The 25,747-nt window shown below is 31.5% G+C and overlaps 1 protein-coding gene across 1 annotated transcript in view; it reads right to left on the reverse strand.

The window, feature by feature from the left end:
• LOC149904155 (uncharacterized) overlaps positions 1–2,245 on the reverse strand; it is a 36,880-nt gene extending 34,635 nt beyond the window's left edge. The window contains exon 1 of the mRNA XM_090107894.1: positions 2,057–2,245. Coding sequence (XP_089964020.1) covers positions 2,057–2,245 — 189 coding nt within the window. The remainder of the gene's footprint in view (positions 1–2,056) is intronic.
• Positions 2,246–25,747: the final 23,502 nt, after the last annotated feature.

Raw genomic sequence — 25,747 nt, forward strand, 5'->3', positions numbered from 1 at the left:
TTCAAGGAATGTAATAAAAAAAGAATTATCGAAATCGGTTCAGCCGTTCTCAAGTTATGCGCTTACCAACATATTTTGGGATTCATTTTTATATTATAGACTAGCGGTCCGCCCCGGCTTCGCCCGTGGTACATGTTTACGTTTTCTCTACATAAGAACCATCCTCGTACTTCAAGGAATATAATAAAAAAAAGAATTATCGAAATCGGTTCAGCCGTTCTCGAGTTATGCGCTTACCAACACATTTTGCGATTCATTTTTATATATAGGAAGATTACATAATATATAGATAAGGTATCTAATGTAGATACATTCTAATATTCCTGATATTGTAGTTGTATCTCTTTTCAAGTAGTCGAAAGTAGTATAGACTATAGAGCTAAGCGTCTTTGGCAAGTAGTGTATGAAACAATATCAATACTAAATAGACTACTGCTTATCTTATAAATTAACTAGCGGTCCGCCCCAGCTTCGCCCGTGGTACATATGAAAAATAGATGTTGGCCGATTCTCAGACTTACCCGATATGCACAGAAAATTTCATGAGAATCGGTCCACCCGTTTCGGACGAGTATGCAAACTAACATTGTGACACGAGAATTTTATATATAAGAAGATTAATTTAACATGTATGCTATTATTTGAAATATGAATAATAATAATAATATTATTATATAAGTAGATGCGAATTCCGCCCGCGGCTTCCGATGTAATCATTAGTATCGTAATCAAACGAAAACCCGCATAAGCCCCGGTCCCGTGGGATTTCCAGGATATAACATAACTTGTTATTTCTTAGATCTCTCAACACCTTTATAACAAATTTTAACCAAATTGGTTCTATGGTATAGGCGTGAAGAAGATACCTCTTCCGTCTACCGACAGAGAGATTTATTTTGGCATTTATAATATGGAGTTGTAAATATTCAAAAGTAAAAGGTGTAATAATTCATAAGTGCTTCTAGAAGAAGTCTAATTGAATAAATAAATGTTTGAGTTTGAAAAAATAGTAGATCAATCCACGCGAAAAAGCTAGTGTAAAATAACGCAGCATTAGCAACCCTAGAGCCGACCGTAGACTCGTACTTAAGTAGAATTTGTTTTCAGGTCATAGCCTACTCTGGCCTTGTTACGCTTTATCTGTATTGCAATCAGAATGCTTACTAATGCCTGCAAATTGCACCGAAAGTTCAATGTAGCAGAGCACGAAACGATCAAATAATTGAAAAATTTAATGGTGTGATTTAACAATCAGATTTTTGTATTAAGTGACTGTTACATACATACAATTAAATTAAAAAAAATTAACTGATTTTTATCGCTATTCAGGATATTATATTATATTTACCTTAACGTTTCCATTCAATATTACATGACATATTATATTATTTTATTCCGTCGTTTGAGCACTCTACAGAGTGCAAGGTTACGGTCCGTTAGTGCTCTTTAGTATAAATTCTTTAAAGTATTTTATACCTGAATGTATTCGTGTAAAACCAAATACGAGTAGGTAGATACTATTTATGATGTTATATTATTGACTGCGAGTAGTTAATGAATTCATATTATTTTGTCAAGGGTGTAACCCCTTGCCCTCGATTTGGGTCAAGTTCATATTTATCTTTTTCAATGTGGTAAATAATTTATACGAATTTGTAGCGACGTACAGTGTGAACTTTGAAGGCTTATTATTCTAGTAAGTAGTATTGGAAAAAGTCTATGTAGTAGGTATGTATTTATTGACATGAAATTTTCAGAAATCAGTATTAGAACTAATATATAGCCTTATTATTAGTAGCGTATTATAAGTGTCTTTTACAAATTCTGGCTTTACAGGCGATTCGACTATAAATATTATAAATCGAAGGTGGTATTTTTTTCAGTAAAAAAGTAAAAATGTATCGTTACAAATAAACTTCAAAGTGTTAAATTACGCAGTGACTATATCATCAAGTCATCCTTCGCCTTACCTACCTTTACTTTTTTAGAAGTTATTTATTAAGAACATCGGATAAATAATGTTATTATTATGTAAAGTAAAATAAACCATACTCACAGCTCTATGCGTAACAAACGACGTTCTCCCTTGCAGTCTTGCGCTGATCTTCGCGGGCGTGTCCTCATCCTCTCTCTTCGGGTCGAACCAGCCAAACGCCGCTCCAACTACCAGCACTGCGCCCAGAATCATCAGCGCGAGGAACCCACCAATCGCCGCCTTCGTAGTCTGTGATATTACCATCGCCATCGTCCCCACCACTTATCATCTATTCCACATTATTCACACACGCACACACTACAAGTCTATCTCATATACACGTTGGGCGCCAAAGTCACCCGGCTGAAATTTTTTAAATTAAATATCGTGCTCATTCAATGTTCGGTATTTAAGGGCGGTGACAGGAACAGTGTCGAAAACTATAGACCTATATCAGTTTTACCAGTTTTCAGTAAAATTTTCGAGAAAATTATAAATAAGAGATTAATGAACTTTTTTACTATTAACAAGCTTATAGCTCAAAATCAATTTGGTTTTCAGGCGGATAAATCTACAGAGGGAGCAGTATTGGACTTAACTAATTATATAACCAATAGGCTAGATAAAAGAGAAAAATGTATAGGTATTTTCCTCGACTTAACCAAGGCTTTCGACACTGTTTCTGTTCCCATCCTTTTGTCTAAATTGGAAAGTTTTGGAATACGCGGGCTTGCACTTGATCTTTTTACTGATTATTTAACTGCCAGAACTCAAAGAATTAAAATAAATAATCTTGTGAGCACCGATATGCCTGTATTTTATGGCGTTCCGCAAGGCAGTGTACTCGGACCTAGTCTATTCTTAGCCTACATCAACGATCTGTGTCTTCTAAATTTAAACTGTTGTAAAATAATTACATTCGCGGATGACACGGTCCTGCTTTTTAATGGTACAAGTTGGAGGCATGTTTTTCACAACGCGCAAAGTGGTTTTCAAATCATACTGGACTGGCTTCGTTGTAATAAGCTCACAATAAACCTTAAAAAAACTAAGTGTATTAACTTCAGTTTAAAAAATGATGTTTTGCCGATCGACCTCTCAATCAAAGCTCATACTTGTAATTATAACAACATAAGTTTGTGTTCTTGTCATACAATTGAGATTGCTAATAATATTAAGTACCTAGGGGTTATTCTAGACTCCCGTCTGACGTGGCAATTGCATATCGATAATTTGTGTTCTCGTACTCGTAAACTGATCTGGACCTTTAAAAAACTACGACAGGTAGCTGAACTTAACCTACTTAAAACTGTTTATCTTTCTCTCTGTCAGAGTATACTTAGGTATTGTATTGTAGCTTGGGGTGGCACTCATAAAACTATTCTTCTACCTTTAGAGAGATGCCAGAGGTCAATACTTAAGGTGTCAGCTTTTAAGCCAGTTCGTTTTCCCACGAAGGATATATATAATTTATTCAATGTATTATCTATTAGACAACTCTATATATTAGACACTGTCCTTAAATTCCATAATCTAATAAACATTAATGTAAGTTTCTCTAACATAAACTTAACTCAGCGTTCAACTAGAGATGTAGTAAAACATCAAACTTTCAATACGACCTTTTTCCGTAGGCAATTTCTATATTTGGGACCACACTTATATAATGTAATAAATAAAGAGTTGAAAATATTTAATTTATCACGATATAAAAGTAAAAAAACTATAACTAAATGGCTGCTCTCAAAGGATTACTACTACACAGAAAATGTAATTATCTCTAAGACCCGCTGTTAACGTGAGAGTCTATATAAGTTATTCAAACGTAAACACATTCTACTCATGCTCTTCTACCATTACATGAACCCACACTCCTCCAATCATGCACACACGTAAGACATGTCACACACACACACACACTCACACTCACACACTCATACACTCACAAACACACCCACAGACACAACTTTTACATTATATATATATATATATATATATATATATATATTTTACTTTATTCTCTGTTTAAATTACGTCACTATATTTCTCAACTGTAACATGGAAGGACATCGGTACCCGTAATACAGACTATAGTCTAGTACGGGACCATCGTTTTTGTATATTTTGTAATTGTGGTTGTGAAATAAAGATATTTTTATTATTTTATTATTTATTTAATGTTGGGTACTTTTAGGTAAGGTTAATTGATTAATACGTGCCCTCTTACGTAATATGATTAGGCGGAAATTAAAAAAGCTCATATTACGTGTGTTTGATAAATTATTTCACGCGGTGTAATTTTTCCGTATATTTTTTCGCCGGAATGTCCCTAATTTGTTTGTGGTCTACACGTTATTTACCTAAGTTTTAGCTGAAGTTTTGTACCATTTTCCCTAAGGATAAAGTAATACACATTTTGATACAAACTTTAATATGCGTTATTATAGCGGGATGGAATGCTTGAACTATTTCAATCTCGAACGCGATATAAATCAAAGTGGTATGAATGCGCCAGCTTGCATGTAGAAAGTATGTACCAAAAGCGAGCTAACGAAACTTTAAACACGTCACGCAATGCTTTGAAGAGCTGAATCCTTTTTATATTTTCAGTCTCGTATTAAATGTGTGATGTCTGTTATAATCAAAAGCGCTTTCGTGTCAACGTTAAAAAGAGTTTTACAATTATAATAGTGCAAGTTCTATTCACAGGATATGTAACAAACAAATGCAACCTAATATATAAAACGCATATTATAACTGTCATAATAAAATGTTATTACCTAATTCAAATACCTTCGCTAATAAACAAAGCTAACACAATATCATTCTAACATCAATGCTCTTTTTTCTATATTAAATTAAAAATAAGCAGAACATATTCTGGTCATTTACCTAACTCACGATTCAAAACCCTAACAAAATCCTACACATGCATAAAAATTATACATAGCGTATATTTTGTATAAACATTATACAGGTGAAGGCTAAAAAACACCTTTCGGAAGTAACATGGCGGTGCGGAAAGGGGTGACACTTGACGAGAAGCATTGTACTATATGCAACACGATAACCTATATATATATATGTAACATAAGAGGAAAATTGCTGTGACAATGGACTTCTGTATCGTGTCGCTGCAAGTGTCGCTGTAATAAGTAGGTATTGTATGTGTGCCTTTGGAACTATAAACCTGAGTGTATCCTTATTTGTGAAGATTCTGTTATAAAGAACGTAATGATGATATTTTGTGACTTATGATGAAAGATGATTCGAACTAAAATTGTTATTTAATGTTTTATTACTAATGTTATAATAACAGCTATGATGAATTGAAAATTACGAAAATTGTTATAATAATATGCTTGAAGTTGTAACGTAAGTCTTGGTAAAAAAAATCTGTAACATTATGGAAATGAAAGCTCATTTTTTAAAACAAAACCATTTTGTACATTTTTCAGCATTTACCAAAAGAACAAAAATATTCTGTACAACAAAAATATGTTGAACATTTTTTTTGTAATTACTACAGCTTATAAGAATTCGTATTTGCGATTAACTGACCCGTATGACCTCCAATACTTCAATATAGTTTGAGTAAAACTACGTCACAGGGTTTCCACTCATATAATAACGAGGAGTGTTAGAACAAACTTAATATAATATATTTTCTAGGAGTCAAGTTTCCAGAACAATCTAAAAATAGATTAAGAACTGATTCTAATAATATGTGCAGGACATTCGTAATATAATTATTTCAAAGAAATAGTATTAAAATCGACGCGACTGTAAAAATTAAATCGTTAATGACGAAACAATAACAGGGCTAGACAATCGACATCGGGAATTACTCGGTTATTATCCATATTTCTAGGAACGATTCCGCATAACGATTAAAACTTTAAGGCTACATTTAAACAGCGCTTATTTATCAAAAATATATTAATGCTGAATGAAATCGTTATAATAATAATAGGTTTTTTAAATATTTGATAAAAGTATTTATCTTAAATTGTAAAGATTAATTTGTTAGCTTGAACGTGCTAATCAAAGGAACCCCGAATTGAAAATTATTTCACCTTAAAATAGTATATTTATCGAAGAAGCTACCTCTATATAATATCATCACGCTAAGACCAATAGAAGCGGAGCAATACAGGTAAAACCGCGGAACACAGCTAGTCTTTGATACAATCTTGAATACATTTCATCATAAATCCCACTATCAAAGACTCGGTAGCGCCTTACATCAAGAAACAGACAGAACCGCAGTCATTAGTATGTATTGCTTGGACGTCTTACATCTCTTTGACAAGGAACGGCCCTTTGAGTACGATATTACTAACGAAGTGGAATGCTATGAATAAGCTTATTACTAAATCAGTTGGGAATATCAATGACTAATAGTAATATATAGATGTGGTATTCATAATTCTTTAGATTAATTAATGTAGAAGTTATTTTGGTCGCCTCATACTCAAGGTTAATGGGAATTTCCATTCATTTAAAAAAAAATATTTCGCAAGAAGCAATATTTATATCAAATTTATAAACTTTTGATGAAGTTAAACGAACTTTACAATAAAAATGCTCATCAATTTATTTTAATCCAGAAATTTATTCACGTTGGTGTCATACTTAGAAAAATTTAGAAGCTCTTTCTACAAAATATAATGAATATTTCTTGTTTATAGCATAAATTACAAAGAATTAGCATTAAAGTTTATTTAAAATCGTATAAATATATAGGAAAAAGAAAGGGATTAAATGTAAATTCCCGAACTAGAAAGAAAAGCCATATAACAAGCCTGACCTAATTTGTAACGAAGCACTATTACCAGAGGAATTCCTATAAAATCTATACATTGTGATCTTCTTACGCGCATCTTTGTGTAACGGGGCGGACCGCTAGTTATTAAATAGTATCATTATTCTGTCATTTCGATAATATAGCTAATACCACAGAATAGCTGTTAATAGTTACGAAAACAATACGAGTATATTATTAAAATTATATTTCGTTTAATAGCATTCAAATGCTGAATAAAATCTCAATTTTGCAAATTTTCAAAGTTTCGTTCACGTTTGCTAGAGAAGTGCAACTTCTTTGTCAAAATTTAAAAGTACCAAAATCGTCACCTCATTTCATGACGTGAACCGTCACGTACAAGAGAAAAATTTAAAGGTCTCGTCATGGCAATCCGTATTGCCTGAAGAAGTTTAACTTTAACAATATTTATGTAAGTGCTAAAAACATTGAAATGTTGATTCTCTAATAGAGCTCTTAAGCATAATATATTTATACAAGAACCAATAACCTCCATTACGAATTTACTCCACTTTAATCTTTCAAGTTTGTTCTTGAAACTTGCTTAGTATAAGATAATTGTGTTTACGTTATCCGTAGTTTGTAATTGAATTAATGTAACAATAATTAAAAGTTACAACACAATGTAAACAATTAGTAAAGACCCCTTGAACACTTAATAAGTTTTGTTATTATTGTATGAGGATAGATGTCAAGTTTTACATAATGTATTATAATTAATGTGATGGTGAAACGGGTAACTTTTCAATGAAATTAAAATTATTTAAGCCATATTGCAAGGGTATATAATATGGCTGTTTTTGATAGCTTAGTCTTAACAAAAAAAAAAACGGTTCATTTCTTAGAAATATTTCGTGGAATCGAGTCAATAACACAATTTCAGGAAATCAAATCATAATGCCCAAACATAGTCATATAAGCGACATTATTTTATCACACGTATTATCACAAAATTACAACTAGTAACTATGGTATCTTACTAATATTATAAATGCGAAAATTTGTGAGGATTTGTGTGTGTGTTTCTTTCACGCAAATACTACTGAACCGATTACAATGAAATTTAGCACACATATAGAGGGTAACTTGGATTATGAGAAATATGCGGGTTTTCCTTTGAAAACGCGGGCGAAACCGGGGGCGGAAATCTAGTGATGTACTATTTACAATGTATCTTTACTAATATTGATATTTACTACCTTCAGATGTTTAACATAATATGTATATTCACTATCCGTTTAATAAACCCCTTTAATGAACATAAAGGACATAATTTCGCAGTGTTTTTGCCATACCGTACGTACCATACTGCACCCTTAGTTTTTACGAAGCGCGGCTGGCTCATTTTCTCTTCACATTAAGATGAATGATGACGTATTGTTTAACACAGCTCTAGGATAGCTATTGTTAAGAAAACAGAATGCTCGTTCAAGCGTTGTTCTTTCAAATTCCGACGGCGCTTTTAAATTGCAGCACACAAATATAACGTTACTTAAAATGGTGCTATTTATTTTTCTTTGTTGGTTCCAACTTGCTAGCAAGATAGGTTCATGCATTTATCACGAGTAAACTTAAAAATGTTCAAATTAACGTGACTCTTTAGCTGTTTATACAGTAAAACTTAATTCAATATTTGTTGAAATATGTGTATTATTGTTATTATTATAGGTACACATATTATATTAGTATTATTATCCATATAAATACAATTATATTATCTAATATGAGCTCTATAAATTTTGTATTAATACCTAAGTATTACTAATTCAAACATAGTGAACAGCATAAAATCAATTCTATAGAATAGTATGCCTTCCATCTAATCATCAATACACTAGAACCAACAGTATTTGTTCCAACCTTTGTTGGAACAAATACTTAGATAAAATTATATAAAAGATTCGCTACATCGACTGATTCGCACATACGGGCGAATTCTAAGGATCGTTACGGTCAACATTGGCAATAATTTACCTTTTTATCTGCCGAGCCGATCTGCTGAGTCAGATTTCGTATTCCAAACTATTCAGAACACCATGTATATTCTAAGGACGATTTTGGGATCGATCAATGCAAATGTAACTTGAGTGACGGAACCTATTTTTTTCATCCCAGATTCGATCTACCAGCAATGAATACATTTCGAGGTGTTCTATTTCAGATATTTAGCCGGTGTTTTTGCAACTTTTCTATGTGTTTTTGTAGCGCAGTTTAAAATATAAATTGCGGGCGCAAAAGCTTTTAGGATTCTCACATTCATTTTGTTATGAAAGTTATTTTACCGAATGAAATATTTGCGTGCAAATAGATTGGTTTGACGTCGATTTTTAAACACGTTTCATAATAATATTAAAGCTTCATTCAGTTTATTTTATTAATTTTACTCGGAATTTAATAACGACACTTTTCACATAATACAAACAGGGTCATTATCAATAATCGAAATAATATTTCAAGCTAAGTAAAATAAAACAGGAACCTTTCCAACATAGAGATACAATGATAAGTTAAACACACGCTTGTGCCCTCAACTTCCAATATTAAAATAAACAAACCACATAAAACAATCCAAGTCGTTTAAACATTTGCATTACGACCCGACCGTGTACGTATACCTACCTAGATAACGACAATTTCCGATGTCATGTGACTATCGCTGGCTTAGTACTACGCAAATGGGTATTTTGTTCAAACAAACGGGACCACTAGCTGTTCAACCAGATAATACCTAGTAAAGATGCCTATTGAGAACGTCAAACAAAGGACAATGCATTCAATGGGTATGTGGGAAGCAAAGAGCCATATTTTGTTGTACAAGCTCGATAATGAGGTTTTAGTTCGCTTTCATTATTTTTTCTCCGCTGCACTAGAGGGAGGATTATGGTTTTCGAGTGTATGCTTTATCTGTACATTGTAATATTGTAAGATAGCATGAATTTACATAGATATGTAAATGTACATATCTTTCGTTCACTGCAGTTTAAAGACTTCGTGAATTTTGGCGGCAGCGTATATTTTGATGTCCCAGTTATGCGAATATATAAAAGGACTAGCTTCCGCCCACGACTTTGTACGTGCATCCCCGTTTTTCCCCGTTCCTGCAAGAATTTCGGGAAATCCTTTCTTAGCGGATGCCTACGCCCTAACATCTACCTGCATGCCAAATTTCAGCCCGATACGTCCAGTGGTTTGGGCTGTGCGTTGATAGATCACTATATCAGTCACCTTTGAGATTTATAGATAAATTATTATATATATAGATAAATTATTATAATATTGAATATGGCTGATATACCCATGTAAGTAAGAAGAGTAAGATTAAGTTTATGAATTACAGTATTTTTTTTAAAACTACCACCGATTCGGAATATCGGACGATAACATAACCATAATGAAATAAAATGTTACTCTTAGGTATGAATTTAATTAATACTTTGAATTGTTTGATTTTTAATACTTAATAATTGTATTACCTAACATGGTTTTAAGTCATGTTACCAACAAGTGAGCCTCTGTTGCTTCAATAAAGAAAATATTATATTATTACTAGCGGTCCGCCCCGGCTTCGTCCGTGGTACATATGAAAAATAGATGTTGGCCGATTCTCAGACTTACCCGATATGCACAGAAAATTTCATGACAATCGGTCCACCCGTTTCGGAGGAGTATGCAGACTAACATTGTGACACGAGAATTTTATATATAAGACTAGCGGTCCGCCCCGGCTTCGCCCGTGGTACATATGAAAAATAGATGTTGGCCGATTCTCAGACTTACCCGATATGCACAGAAAATTTCATGAGAATCGGTCCACCCGTTTCGGAGGAGTATGCAGACTAACATTGTGACACGAGAATTTTATATATAAGATTATGTATTTTATCCAAATTAAAATATACCTATGTCAAGTTATTTCTTTGTTGATATTATTTACACTCACTTGGCACCACTCGTGTTGAACCTTGATCTTTGTAAATTATTTCTTACTCATATATTTCTGTATTAATCGAAACCTGTTTACAAAGTTAACCGAACTATCTCAAGATATTTAGACTAATTCCTTCAAATATTGACTTTAATTTATCCAATTTAAGTCAATATTTCAGCATTTGTTTTCCATATTAAACACACTTGGCTGACTCAAGACCTACGCAACAAAACAATATGTTAAAATAATAATTTAATTCACGAAACTTGACGTTTATACTGCGGAGTTTCAGAAAATTTAGCGAATCCTCAACAATAACCACGAGTACTGAGTATTGTACAACTGCGCCAAAACCAGCGCCATACAATAATAAGGACTCCAGAAACTTCCCAACCGCAAACTAAATTTAATATAAAGATTAAAGAAGATTGCTTAAGATTTCGGGAGAAAGAAATCAAATTGACCTTGCTCGAAATCCTCGTAATAACGTCGACCCTAATTGAATAAGCTCGAGTTAAAATTACTTTGAATGCAAAATGAGTTTTATTTCAGGTGCCATAGAGGTTAATTTAGAGGTTCATTAGTCATTCATCTATGTTCATTCAGTGTTTCAATATTGGATTATGAGTAATAATAAACATGGCGTTATGATGAACAGATTTTCATTTAATATTCAATATCATTTGTAGCGATGATATTATATAAATCATCCATAAAGGAATGTTGATTAACTCACGAGAATTCCCCTTGAACATTATTACATTTAAAATTTATTCCAATAGTATTATTTTATTAAATGTTTTATATTTACCTGTATAGAAATGAAATTATATAAAATTTTAGAAATAAATATGTACATATTATTAAACAGATACCTACTACATTAATCATACAATACATCTCGCATTTTATTGCAAATTAAATAGATACCTATGTAAAATTTATATTATAGCTTACAAGAATAATTATATTTTATAATGATGACATAAAAATATTGTACTCAACATTCGTTCGTAAATATTATTTAAATCTTCTTACCTTATAAATCAAATCTGTGAGTACTTAGTAGAATAATAACTAATTTCTTGGAATACATTTCAATTAGGTACAAATTTTCTGTATTTTGCGCAAGAAAAGATCTTATTACGCTTATTTAAATACTTTATTTACATTGAAATACAAATAAAATAGAAGAGAGGGAATTAGACAGATAACGTTTATTAATATTTCGTTTGGCAATCGATTTAAATTATGACATTAATGGAAATATATTCAATGTGTTTAAATTAAAAATCATTAAAAATAACGTAATAACGGTCATTAAAAATAACGTAATTCAAGCCACACTCGAAAATGCTCATTGAAAAATAATAGGTAAAATGAATTATTTATTAACCGACTTCAAAAAAAGAGGGAGGTTCTCAAGTCGATTGTATTTTTTCTAGGGATTTTTACCTCAGAATTTTGAATGGGCGAACTGATTTTAATGATTTTTTTTTATGAAAGCTTAGTACCTTCCAGTTCTTCTCATTTAAATTTTGTATAGTTCTGAGCATACTTTGAAGGTGGAACATACAATAAAATTGATATGTCATTGAAATAAAGCTATAAGCAAATGGAAGTAATTTTATCCGTTTACAATCCGAAATCTTCAAACATCAAATATCACTCAACCTTATTGCATAAGAATATTTGCATCTAAAATATTTAATTTACTCAGTGGATGGAATACAATTGTTTGTATCAAGAAATTTCTCGAAAGAAAAACCAACGCTTTATATTAATCGTAATATCGGTCAAGTGCGTGTCTGCTCACGCTTCAGGACTGTAACAAGGAATTATTGTGCTTTATACATTGAATTCTGGTTTTATTTTACTCTGACATGTCCCAGTTATTCAAGATATCATTAAAAATTATTGATTTGCGATGTGCCTCAAGTTTTTGTTTAAAATATCGAGTATTTTTCTTCAATTAATGAATGAAATATATTAATATAATGCACCATTAATATAATATTATTGTACACCTTAATAATATATTAAGCAATGGATAGACAATGGATAGCCTTATCGCTGAAAGCGATCTCTGCCTGGCTATCAAAAGGACAAGGACAAATTATTCTGACTATCATTATTGAATATAAAAAACTGCCCCATTTACTTACATATAACTCGTTTATATAATACATATCTATGTATATATCTTTAAGTAGTTCGCTAAGAAGGGTAGCTTTTTAATACAACTATTTTTACCCGACTGCCAAAGAAGGAGGGTAATGTTTTTCGAGTGTATGTAAGTATGTATGTATGTCTTTTCCTTTGTGACCACCTGTAGCCTAAACGGCTTGATGGGTTTTGATGTATGAGGTATCGTTAGATTTGTCTTGATTACGGGAGTGTCATAGGATACATTTTATCCTAAAAGTCCCACGGGAAAAAAATTTTACTCTTTTTTTAGTGTGCAGTCGGGTATTTTGTTTTTTTAATAATAATTGTTCTTGTTTCCAGCTTCATTTTTATATCATTAATGCGTTAGCCACTTTATTTACCTATTTATGTTAGCAGAGCGCTTCCAACCACCGAGGGTCAAGGGTCATACACACATCGCATAATTGCATATTCAATTGCTGTTTAAAGTTAATCCTTGTTTGGGCAAAGGGTGTGTTTATACGTTATAGAATATTAAAACAACAAACAATAATTACCGTTAATTGCGAGGCAGTTATAGCTGAATAATTAAAAGTAATCGTCTGAATACAAATGGTTTAGAAATAAAGTTTAAAAACTAAAAATGATTACTTGCTAAAACAAACTAAAAAGTACGAAACAAGACAATAGTCTCAGCTGAAATTATAATGTAACTTATAAAACATCTACCAGCTAGTAAATAAACGACTTACTAACACTATTATTTTAAAGAATTATACCCCATACTGAAAGAGGATTATTTTAGTTTTATAATGACCTGCTTTTGCTACAGTAACATACGACTACGGCTTTCCGGCTACTTTAGTCAGGTAAAAATGAATTATTTCTGCGTACACAAGTTTTTAAAATGCCAGCGCAGAAAGGTCAACTTCTAAGTAAATTATTCACGTTTTCTATTAGTCACATTACTTTTCACCGTATGTGACGAATGAAAAATATCAAGTGGTCACCCTTATTTATTCAAATCTACACTTAATATTATAAATCTGAAGAGCTTGTTTGTTTGATTGAACGTGCTAATCTCAGGAACTGCAGGTCCGATTTAAAAATTATTTCTGTGTTAGATAGCCCATTTATCGAGGAAGGCTATAGGCTATATAATATCATCTCGCTTAGACCAACAGGAGTGGAACACTGCGGGTAAAACCGCGGAGCACAGCTAGTGAATGAAAAATATCAAGTGGTCACCCTTGTTTATTCATATGAGTAATATTTTTATAGCGTTAATAAAAGGTTGTTTTTGACCTGAAGTGTTTTAATTACATTACATTGCATGCACAAGCTAATACGGACTCGGTTGCACGTTTAATGCCTCTCGGGTATAGGTTTTCCGTTAATCTGTAAAGGTTTTTATGAGCCGACGATAGGTTGAAAGGAATGTGTTAAAATTGGAATACCAAATCCTCATTGAAAGAGAATTTGTAATGTGCTTCACAAGGAGCGACTAAATGTGAAATTTTCGAAATTAATGCTTGAGTGTGTGTAATTTTCCCTTTGTATATGCCTAATATAAACATGTACGGTCATAATATATATATAGCTCTTATAGGTACCACTTTCTTTGATTTTTTTATTAGCGTTTTGTTATTTATAATACAACAAAGTATTTTTGTAGCAATAAAAATATTTTCTACGAATTCTAATTGTAATGATAGATAATAAAAAAGTCGATGAAGATGAAATACCTAAATAGCCACACATAGTTACATTTTAATAATTTTATCGAAACACTCTTCTATAAATTTTTTTCATAAACGTCTCTACTTCATAGGTACATTTTACAAATAACAGAGAAGTTTGAGTTAAAAATATTACTGGCTGTTACTCTTTTTTTGTAATTATGGAAAAATCATTTAAATTCACGTAACTAGCAAAACTTTCATCAATACATACGTACTATACAACAAATACATACTAATATGTTAGAGATGAAGAGTTGTTTGCTGATTTGAAAATTTTCTCTGTTAAATAGTCCATTTAACGAGGAAGGCTACAGGCTATGCATCATTACGCTAAGGTCATTCTCCCATTGCGATACGCACAGGCGATTCAAGTATCCTGCATGTCTCGGAGACTAGTCGCCGTGGAATATCTCACATACATTGTACTGTGCGTATCGTAATGGGAGAATGGCCTTAAGACCAATGATAGCAATGCGGGTAAAACCGCGGAGCACAGCTAGTAAAGTATATATAGATAACAGTATGTAAAATAAGTAAACAAATGCAAAAGATCCCTGCGATGTTGAGAGAAGTTTATATCCTTAAAATGTGCACAAGCTACTTTGTAAGCGGGGATTGAAACAAAATATAAATGTCTTGGGAAACTCCGTATCCTTGGGAACGATGAAGAAAATATTGCCAAGGCACAATTTGTATGTACTATATCTTATCTTAATACTATTATAAAAGCGAAAGTTTGTATGGATGTATGGATGTATGGATGTTTGGATGTATGGATGTATGGATGTTTGTTACTCTTTCACGTAAAAACTACTGAACCGATTACAATGAAATTTAGCACACATATAACACGGTACACGGTAACTTGGATTAACACATAGGATAGGTTTTATCCCGGAAATCTCACGAACGGGAACTATGCGGGTTTTCCTTTGAAAATGCGGGCGAAGCCGCGGGCAGAAATCTAGTACATAATATATCTGTGTATATTTTGTATGTTTTCATGTACCTATATTTCGTCTTCTGTATTAGAAGTAGGCAGCGGTTTTAATTAATAATTGCTAAATAGTTTTAATTTAAATAGAGAGTTATGAACCACATACAGATATTCAAATTCATAATTTATTAATTTTGAAAAACCAAGCATTTTCCAATACATCCTTTAATAGAAGCATTTTAAACATAAATTGTATATTGCCAATTTAAACCTCAAATCATGTCATTTTATTTCAATATAAAGAGATATTTATCTTATTAACTACATAGCAATATAACGCAAATACCTATTTATCTGTTGATTAAATGTAATAATGATTGAACATGATGTGATAAAGAGAATTACTTTGATGTGGATGTTTCTGACACCGGCAATATTGTATATGACGCGATGAAATTGCTTGATATATAATTATAATATAGAGTTATTACCGATTCGATTTATTCAACAATTAACCTTTAGATATATGTTACCAATGACATGAAATAAACATATAATATAATACGATATTAAGGGCCGATTTTTCAATGCTTGGATAAAACTTATCCGTCCAATAAAGTATTACACGATAATATTAAAATGTCACGTAAAGTGTCAAATACGGGTAATTAGAATACCTTTTTAAAATGGTAGTTTTATACATTATTCGACGAATAAGTTTTATCCAAGCATTGAAAAATCGGCCCTAAGTGTGTTTTGTTTTGTATATCAAAATCTATACCTATATGTTTTAATGAACACGAAATATTCCACCAATTACAATAAAAATGCTTTATTTTTCTAATCAAATATCTTATGGTTATTATGTTTGGAAACCTATATAATAATAATACAAATTCTCAATTTTATATAAACCAATACTATATCCACAACTTTATCTAAAACGGGAATTTAATAGGGCAACCGTAACCAAAACCGCAGTATAATGGAATACCACGTATGCTCTGTGAAGTGAATGCAGTAGGTATGCAAGTTGCGGATGAAAATAAATAAAATTTTCACCGAACATATTCTATGTAAAACGAAAATTATTTTGCACCAAAATTTGGATATACTATGTACGTAATAATCCCTAATTATTAAAATGTATTCGTATATCCATACTAATATTATAAATGCGAAAGTAACTCTGTCTGTCTGTCTGTTACTCAATCACGCCTAAACTACTGAACCAATTTGCATGAAATTTGGTATAGAGATATTTTGATACCCGAGAGAGGACATAGGCTACCTTTTATTGCGAAATATGAGCCACGGGCGAAGCCGGGGCGGACCTCTAGTGAAATAATAATGCACTATGGGAATGTGAAAAAACATGGAAATGTTTATAATATTTTATTTTATATTATTACTGAAAGAAACAAAACACAATTCATAGTACTGTATCTCATCAAGGCACCTCCTTGAGAATTTTTCTCGTTCCCAACAACTTCAAGAATTATTGGAAAAGTAATCATATTATAGTTTCGACTTATTTTACTAACGATACTTCTTATTAAGTGGACCATCGTGTAATTAGAATCTACGGTAGACAAGTCACAATATAATTAAACACTGTCCACTTAATTTCGACCTTTAGAAAAGACAATTAAATGAATTAATTACTTTTTGAAAAAAGATGCTAATGAGAAATGTATCTTCTTTAGATTTCTACGTGTGGCAATCTAATAAATATAAACAAGATAGCGTAATCTTTATGCCGAAAGACACTCTGAATAAAATCTGCCGACTGTAACTTAACAGACCATTAGGTTGGAACGCTTTACCGTTTTTCGAATGAAACGAAATAAACATTTTAAGTACAGTTTCCTCAACATTAAAGGAGCACTTTTACGATCACATTGTTTTACCTGAGCTATAAAATAATATATTCACTAAAAGTTCGCACTAATTTAAATTACTATTACGTCACATTTTTTTTGAAATATAACCACACGTTAATTATATTTATGTAACGATTACGTTCGCGAAGGTTAGTTTTTGAGGCGTGTAATCATTCGTAGCACTCGTAGCATACGCGACCGTCCTGCTACGCTGGTGCGACAGCACTGGCTACGGTATGCTACAATCTGCCAGTACAGTTTAGATTATTCGTAGCTCAGATTCGGGAATCAATAGGTTTTATAGTAATTATTTTGGTGTGAATGCAATATTTGCGTAGCGACTTAATATTATATTTGAATGATACACTATTAAATTTTATGGAGCATGAAAGACGTACTATTTATAAACTATTACGAATTTAGACGTTTAGCTAAAACGTTTTCGTGGAATTGCTGAAATAAGTAAGATTTATGTGACTTGATAATAATAATTATAATATGTTTATTTTTTTTTTTTTTTAATATAAGTTGCTAGTCTATCTAAAAATAATATTGAATTAAATAGATTAACTATTATTTTATTCTTTTGGAAACGCAATTCTGATAAATAAGCGAAATTTACTGAAATTAAAAATTTATTAAGTTCGCACAAAATGATTGTGTAATAAAAATTGTATACAAATTGTGTTCTGGTTGAGTGAGCTGTGATATTTTAATTATATCTTTTATAGTGCGAAATATTTACGATGTTTTTTGTTTGTTTTCATTAAAATATTGATATTAGCCGGGGCTGTTTATTTTAAGCGTGTTACAATTATTTAGTTTGATAAAATAAAATATGTTTAAATTTAAATTTTAAATAATGAACTCATTGTATTGTATCAATTTTAGAAAAGTTTTTAATATTCTGATGATGTTTAAAACAAAATCAAATCTAATGTAACAAATAACAATCATGTTCGAAATTTTTCAAAGTATTTGTAGATATAATTTATCAAATATATTATTATGGTAGACAATATAATAACAATTAATTTATAATCATAAAACGTATCACAGTAGTTATTATAAGCTCACTGTTATTAAATTCCATCATCCGATTTAGGTTTCCAAGAAGGTAATCTATCCGCTTGACAGATCAGTTCCTAGAAAATAGGTATGGTTACAATATTACATGTAATTATTGCCTGTATATAGTCATATATTATGTTGTTTAATTCGTTGAATAAAGATGATTAGGTACATTAATTTTATTTATTGCCTATATTCAAGCTCTACTGATTAAGTTGGCTTGGCTAAAGTTTTTATCCATACTAATATTATATAGTTTGGAAAATCCAAAAGTGCACGCCTCATAATTTTTTTTTAATAATTATTTATTAATTATTATTTTTGTTTATTTAATAACAATTAAACCACATCGAATCAGACCCTGAAAAATGAAAGGGTTCTATTCCTGAGCATACTCAAGCGTAAGAGAAAAAAAAAGACTCGATTAGTAAAGTATTTCGGTCGCTATCGTGTTAACAAGAAAATCCTCCGCACATACAGACACACGGACGTCCAAGACAGAACTTTTTTAAACTGTTTTTTAACTAGTTTAAATAACAAAAATGACATCAAAAATATCATGAATGTTAAAAATAGTGTTTTTTCTTAATATGTGTGTGTAATGTATTATCTTACAAGTGCAATGTATGATACATAAAGACATTTTAAGTTTGAAAAATCAGATGTTTTGCGCGAAGTGACAGTAGTACCCACCTCAACGCTTCGCTTATGAGGCGTGCAAAATGCGAAAGTAACTCTGTTTGTCTGTCTGTTACTCAATCACGCCTAAACTACTGAACCAATTTGCATGAAATTTGGTATGGAGATATTTTGATACCCGAGAAAGGACATAGGCTACCTTTTATTCCGAAATATGTACCACGGGCGAAGCCGGGGCGGACCTCTAGTATGTTATAACTCATTTTAAGTTTTAGTTTAATCAAAGCACTAGCTTTATTACACTATTTATACTAGGCTATGCCCCGCAGTTTTACCCGTATTGCTGTGCTCCTATTGGTCTTAGCGTGATGAAATAGCCTTTAGATCTTCGCTAAATTAACTATCCAACAGTGAAATGATTTGTCAAATCGGACCCATAGTCCCTGAGATTAGCACGTTCAAACAATCAAACAAACTATTCAGCTTTGTAATATTACTACTTATATTTTAATGATCATTGAATATCAATACTAACAGGACAGTTCTTTAGTACCATTATTATGATATGTGTAGTTATATCAAGAGTTATATATATTTATAAGAGTTATAAGAGTTATAAGAGTCCATACTAATATTATAAATGCGAAAGTAATTCTGTCTATCTGTCTGTTACTCAATCATGCCTTAACTACTGAACCAATTTGCACGAAATTTGGTATAGAGATATTTTGATACCCGAGAAAGGACATAGGCTACTTTTTACCCCGGGACATAGGATAGGCTTTATCTCGGAAATCCCACGGGAACGGCAACTATGCGGGTTTTTCTTTGACTGCGCGGGCGAAGCCGCGGTCGGAAAGCTAGTATATAATATATAAACTAAAATTACAATGTAATATTGACATAAATCATGTCAATATTACATTGTAATAAAGTAAAAGAGCAACTATCGAGTTTCTTGCCTGTTCTTTTCCATAGTGCTTTCCGAATAGGTTGTAAATGGTTAGAATTCTCATCCACTTTAAAAAAAACAACAACACCATTGAAATGGGGGCACAAGACAAGTAATTTTGAGCGATATTAAATAGCTTCAATTACCTAGTTCAGTTCCGAAAACAATTAACCGACTGACAACGCCGACTGCATCAAACGTTAAGCCAGTTTCAAATTTCCTTTAGCGGGAATCAATTGGGTCGCGACTCAATATAGCCACTGAAAAGCTTTAGAAACCTGTCATGTAATATAGGAGCCATTATTTCTATTCTGGATTGTATGGGAAATGAAACTAGGAAGGTATGGAATTGATGATATCATGTTTCATATTGTGGGGTATATTACTTTCATTCTAGTTGTGCTAGGCGGTTTCACTCGCATAATTATGCCTTTAGGAAATATAGATTAGCTGTTAGTGGAATAAAATAATATAATAACAATGCCTGGAAGAGATCACTCTTTAGTGATAAGGCCGCTCTCTGTACTAGTCTAGCTATAAGTTTTAGTAATAATAGAAATACGTATACTAGCATAGTAAAGTGTAAGAAATAAAATAAATAACAATAGGTAGGTTTTATTAACTTTGTCAAGCAACAAACATCTCGATATTTTAATAAAAATCTAACAATTTTACAAGAAACCTTCACTTGTATTCTTTTCCATATGAGAGGTCAATTTGGATTTTTAATAATTTAGGTAACTTAGGAAATAATATTGTAATACTGTGACTATATTGTGTGGGATGGTAAGTCTCGGAATTCGACATTTTACATTTTCGTTTGCGTTACAAGTTTGCGTTGAATATAAAAACGAAAATTAGTCTCATAGTTAAATTCTCTTTTTGCTTTATAAAAGTTTATGTTGTTAAGTATCTCATTAAATGAATTTATGCGAAAATTTATATTTTTCATGTTCAACTACTTGTATCTATTTATGTTAATTGACTTTGACGTAGTATAAATTACTGACAACGAAAACGAAAATAAATAATAACTGATAGAGTTCTTGTTCAAAAATAATAAAATTATTTTCCGCCTATTATTTCTGCTATTCTGGGAAATGAGAATTTCATGTATTTCGAATCCAAAAAATCTTCGAAATTTTTAAAATTCAATAAGGTAAATGAATGGCCTGGCTTCCAGGAAAGCTGTTTGAGCCAATTTCAAAACAACGCCTCTTCATTTATTATTTTTTTTTATTGAATTTTATAAATTCGTCAGAAAATGATTAACGCATAGGGATAAGCGAGTTAAGCAACTTAAAGCGCGGTCATTTTAATGATGGGAGATCGTTAGTAAATAAGATGGGAACAAAAATTGATCTTGATTTTATTAACATTTACAGCAACTTTAATTTAATCCAATTTATTTATTCTTTATTGTATAATTGGTAATATCTTATCTTATCAATATCTATTTAAAGTAAGTATACAGGGTGTCCCACTGTTGGTATACTAAGCTCAAAGGAGGTTATAGTTTTGCATACGCTGAGTACGCATTTTTCAGACGCATTTTTTTTTCAAATAGATGAATTCTTAAAACTCTATGTGTACACCCATAACAAGCGAGCCGCCCAACTTTGCCACCAGCACGTGAGCTATCGTTTAAGATTATGTTTTCATAGATAAAATGCTCATATTAGAGAAGCGGTATATGCCGGCTGCGCGAAGCTAGAGAAGAAAACATGGATTTTCAGGAAAAATTTAGCAAAAAATTTTGGACGTAATTTTTTTTAAAAGTATTTTTTACGTGATCAGTGTATGCAAAACTACAAGTTCCTTCGCGCTTAGTATACCAATAGTGGGACACCCTGTATATGCGAAAGTCGGTTTTATTTTGTTAGATTTTTGATCATACAAACATATCTATCAGATGGGAATTTCTTTTGAGCAGACGAGTAAATTCGCAGGAGGTAAGCTAGTAAGGCAATACAATAATCAGTGCTAGTAATTATCTACATTTAATATTAATAAGACTTTTAACAGACTTTCTGCTTTTTCATTTGAAATTCCTAAATGACCGATTAAAAACTTTAAAATTAAACACGCTACGAAACTTCTTCTATATTAGGGATGGTAGGTTACATTTAACCAAAAATTATATATTTTCTTATCATCATGTCGTACAATAATCACATTTAAGGTATTATTTTATTACTGTGAAGATAGAAAAGGCAATGGTTATTTTCATCATCAAAATAAAATTGTAACAACTTACAAACATATTTTCTATATTCATGCATCATTTAACATACTATATATTCTTATATTATGTACATACGTAAACATATTATATTCAATGTCCATTAATTGACAAAGGCTAAACACTTGACACACAGAAATCATTACCTATAGCTTAACCATCGCTACATAATATCGGTTAGTGTTGTCCGCATATGACAAGCCTGTATAATTAATGCACATCCTTTGTGCATGTACCCTGTACATCGGCTTAAGTAGTATTAACGATGAATCGCTTAGTTAGCAAGTTTTAATGCATTGTAAAGTTTTACTGGTTGTAGGAAGGTTTATATTGAGCATCCAGAAATTTTCCCTGTAGCTGTGGTGGTGAATTGCTTGGTTTTAAGTGATATTTGATAAGGCTTATGATATTTTGACAATAACATTTGAACGCATTGATACACATACGTCTGATTCTTTGTGAAAATAATAGTACTGAACCACCGATCTTTGAAAAATAATATCAGTTTCGGAACGCAAAATTATATCAGTCCATTTATTTAAATTTCATTACAATCTGAACAAGAATGTAGCCAACTGAGGATACATAAAAATGTTAAAAATATTTAGGCATAGGAATTCGTAATAAAAAGAAAACATTTATGCTAAGTTTGCCCGTGAATTTCGAGGAACCCACTGAAATAAAGTCCAAGTTCTTTACAGCCTTATAATAATAATTACTGTTAAAATCTTCGAAGGTTGTGGAAACTTTCACAATAAAATCTTTTCTGAATGTTCAACCTTGTAATATAAACGGTAAAGTTTTACTTCGACAATACTTAACGCAACAATTTGACTGTTGTATATTTAAAACTTTTTATTATAATGAATAATTGACCATGACCTGAACTTGTAGAATAATAACAGAGTTTTTGACGTGACAACGTCTTATAATTCGATAGAGCCGGCTGCACGCACGAAAAAACATGACTCATGCGGCGTTACCTCGCTTTGAGGCGTTCCATGTAAGGCTTGAAGTGCAAGCGAGAGCGCGGAACGAGCGACAAAGAAGCACAATCGGACGTTGTCACGTTCAACTATCGTCAGTAAACCGACTTTACAGACAACCAATTTTTTTTTAATTAGAGATCTTTGACGTAACTTACCTCAACATTTGGTTTTGATAAATTCAGTCGTAATTCTCTTATAATAAACCGAGCTGGCTTATTTAAAGTCTCAAAGGAACATAATATCATTGCAGCGATTATGTATATAATATATATTAGTTGTAAAAAACTAGCCGGCTACGCATAATTATGACAAATTGTTGTTGCTTGAGAAAAGTTAATAAAACAATATAATATACCTACGCCTAGTTGTAAGCAGCGTAAATTAGACCTCAACCGATGTACAATTTTGTTTGTTTTTGAAGCATACACACACTCTTATATATGTATATACTATTCATACTAATAATAAATCTACACATATAATTCCAGCGACGAATTAAACTTAATTTAACTAATTATACGCTCTAAATCTACGTACTTTCATCGATTAAAGCAAATAGAATAATCTAGAAGCATCGTGAAATTCGATGAAATACAGAGTACAGTAATGTCACTCACGTTAACAACAGAGTAAAAAGTTTGTTTGGGAAATTTAACGATGTTCTACGCTTACTATGAACGGTGCTTCAACATATTATTATGTGTTCAATAATTATTATCAAGCCTTTATAATGAAATATATTATTCAAATTAAATATTTTTCCTGAATAAACCATAGAGGAATATAACTTATAACTTGACTATAATCTGATTTTTGGCAAATGCTGTTTAATTTGTCTGTGGCTTGTACTGAAATGGAAATTTGTCCATAATTTATTTGTACAGGTAACCTTACATACCTACATACCTACTGCAAATAATAATAATGCATATAATCATTGTGTCTACACAATTCACTAAAAACGAACTAAGAAGATGACTTTCATAACAGACCAAAACAGGACTGAGCACTAAATTTTAGCATTATTCGTTCCGAAAGTCGAATGAAAAATACCTCGAACAAAACAAGATCCTCCTTAATTAATTTGTTTGTTATTACACACAGAGTCGCACTGATCACTTAATACCACGGGCTCCAATTCAAATAGGATTTCAGAATTGAAAGTTGAAATCGCATGAATATATTTAATCACAAAAGCTTGTGGATTCCCGCACTTAATAAAAAATTGAAAACACCGCAAGCCGCCAATTAAACAGTCGCTGATATATTGTCTGTATTGCGATTGCATTCAGTTGTTTTATATTGTTATGGAATTATAGCGGAATTTTTACAGGACAATGTATTGTATAGGTTAGTCAAGCTTGGTATAGTTAATTTTGTATTGAACATTTATTATAATATGACAACAAGTAATTATTATTAAAAAAACAAAATACCCGACTGCACACTAAAAAAAGAGTAAAATTTAGAAAAAATATTATTATGTCTTTATCCCGTGGGACTTTTAGGATAAAATGTATCCTATGACACTCCCGTAATCAAGACAAATCTAACGATACCTCATACATCAAAACCCATCAAGCCGTTTAGGCTACAGGTGGTCACAAAGGAAAAGACATACATACATACTTACATACACTCGAAAAACATTACCCTCCTTCTTTGGCAGTCGGGTAAAAAAGGTCCTTCATGGAGCTGAATTATTATTATTATCATTGAGTATATACTTACTAGTAGCACTTGATTGAAATTATCTTATTTTCATGTTGAGTTGTTTTAAAATATCCTTATTAATTTTCACCGTCCTGTGGAATTAATCATATTGTATCAAAATGATGTTGAAAACCTATTGTGATGTTATTCTGTGAAGAACATTATATTTTCGTTGAATTAGCAGCTATCATGACCAATACAGATAAAGTCAATTGAATTAAAATTTTAACAGTTTTTTTATTAATATTGTCATTGATAAAGTTACTTGTAGAAATTTTATTTAAATCTCAAACTTTATTCTTTATAAACTACGCGTAACTTCAAATTTTTGCTTTAATTTTGTTATAATTAAACTATTATTTTTAATACGATATGTTCTTATGATTTTTTGAAGTGAGTCTTATTTAGGCGCGTTGAGAGTAAAATTTCAAGGTCGCGTCATGGCAATACCGTCACGTCATGGAATAAAGCGATTATGGTATCTTTGAATCTTGCCAAAAAAGATTCACTTCAGACACGTGTGCTTTATCTTTATTTATGAAAATATATTATTGAATTTAAAAGGCGAAATGAAATAAAAAAGGGTTTCTTTTAGAGCTAATATAAAAGGGACAATAATAGAAGCAGAAGGCATGAATGGATCTAGGCAATCTAACGGCCTTATACAAAACCTTAAGACGGCTCGAAATAGAAACATTTAATT

The sequence above is a fragment of the Colias eurytheme genome, chromosome 12 (genome assembly GCF_061535395.1).
Source record: "Colias eurytheme isolate Ceu_HAF_F1 chromosome 12, ilColEury1 Martin Lab GWU primary, whole genome shotgun sequence".
Taxonomy (NCBI): Eukaryota; Metazoa; Arthropoda; class Insecta; order Lepidoptera; family Pieridae; genus Colias; species Colias eurytheme.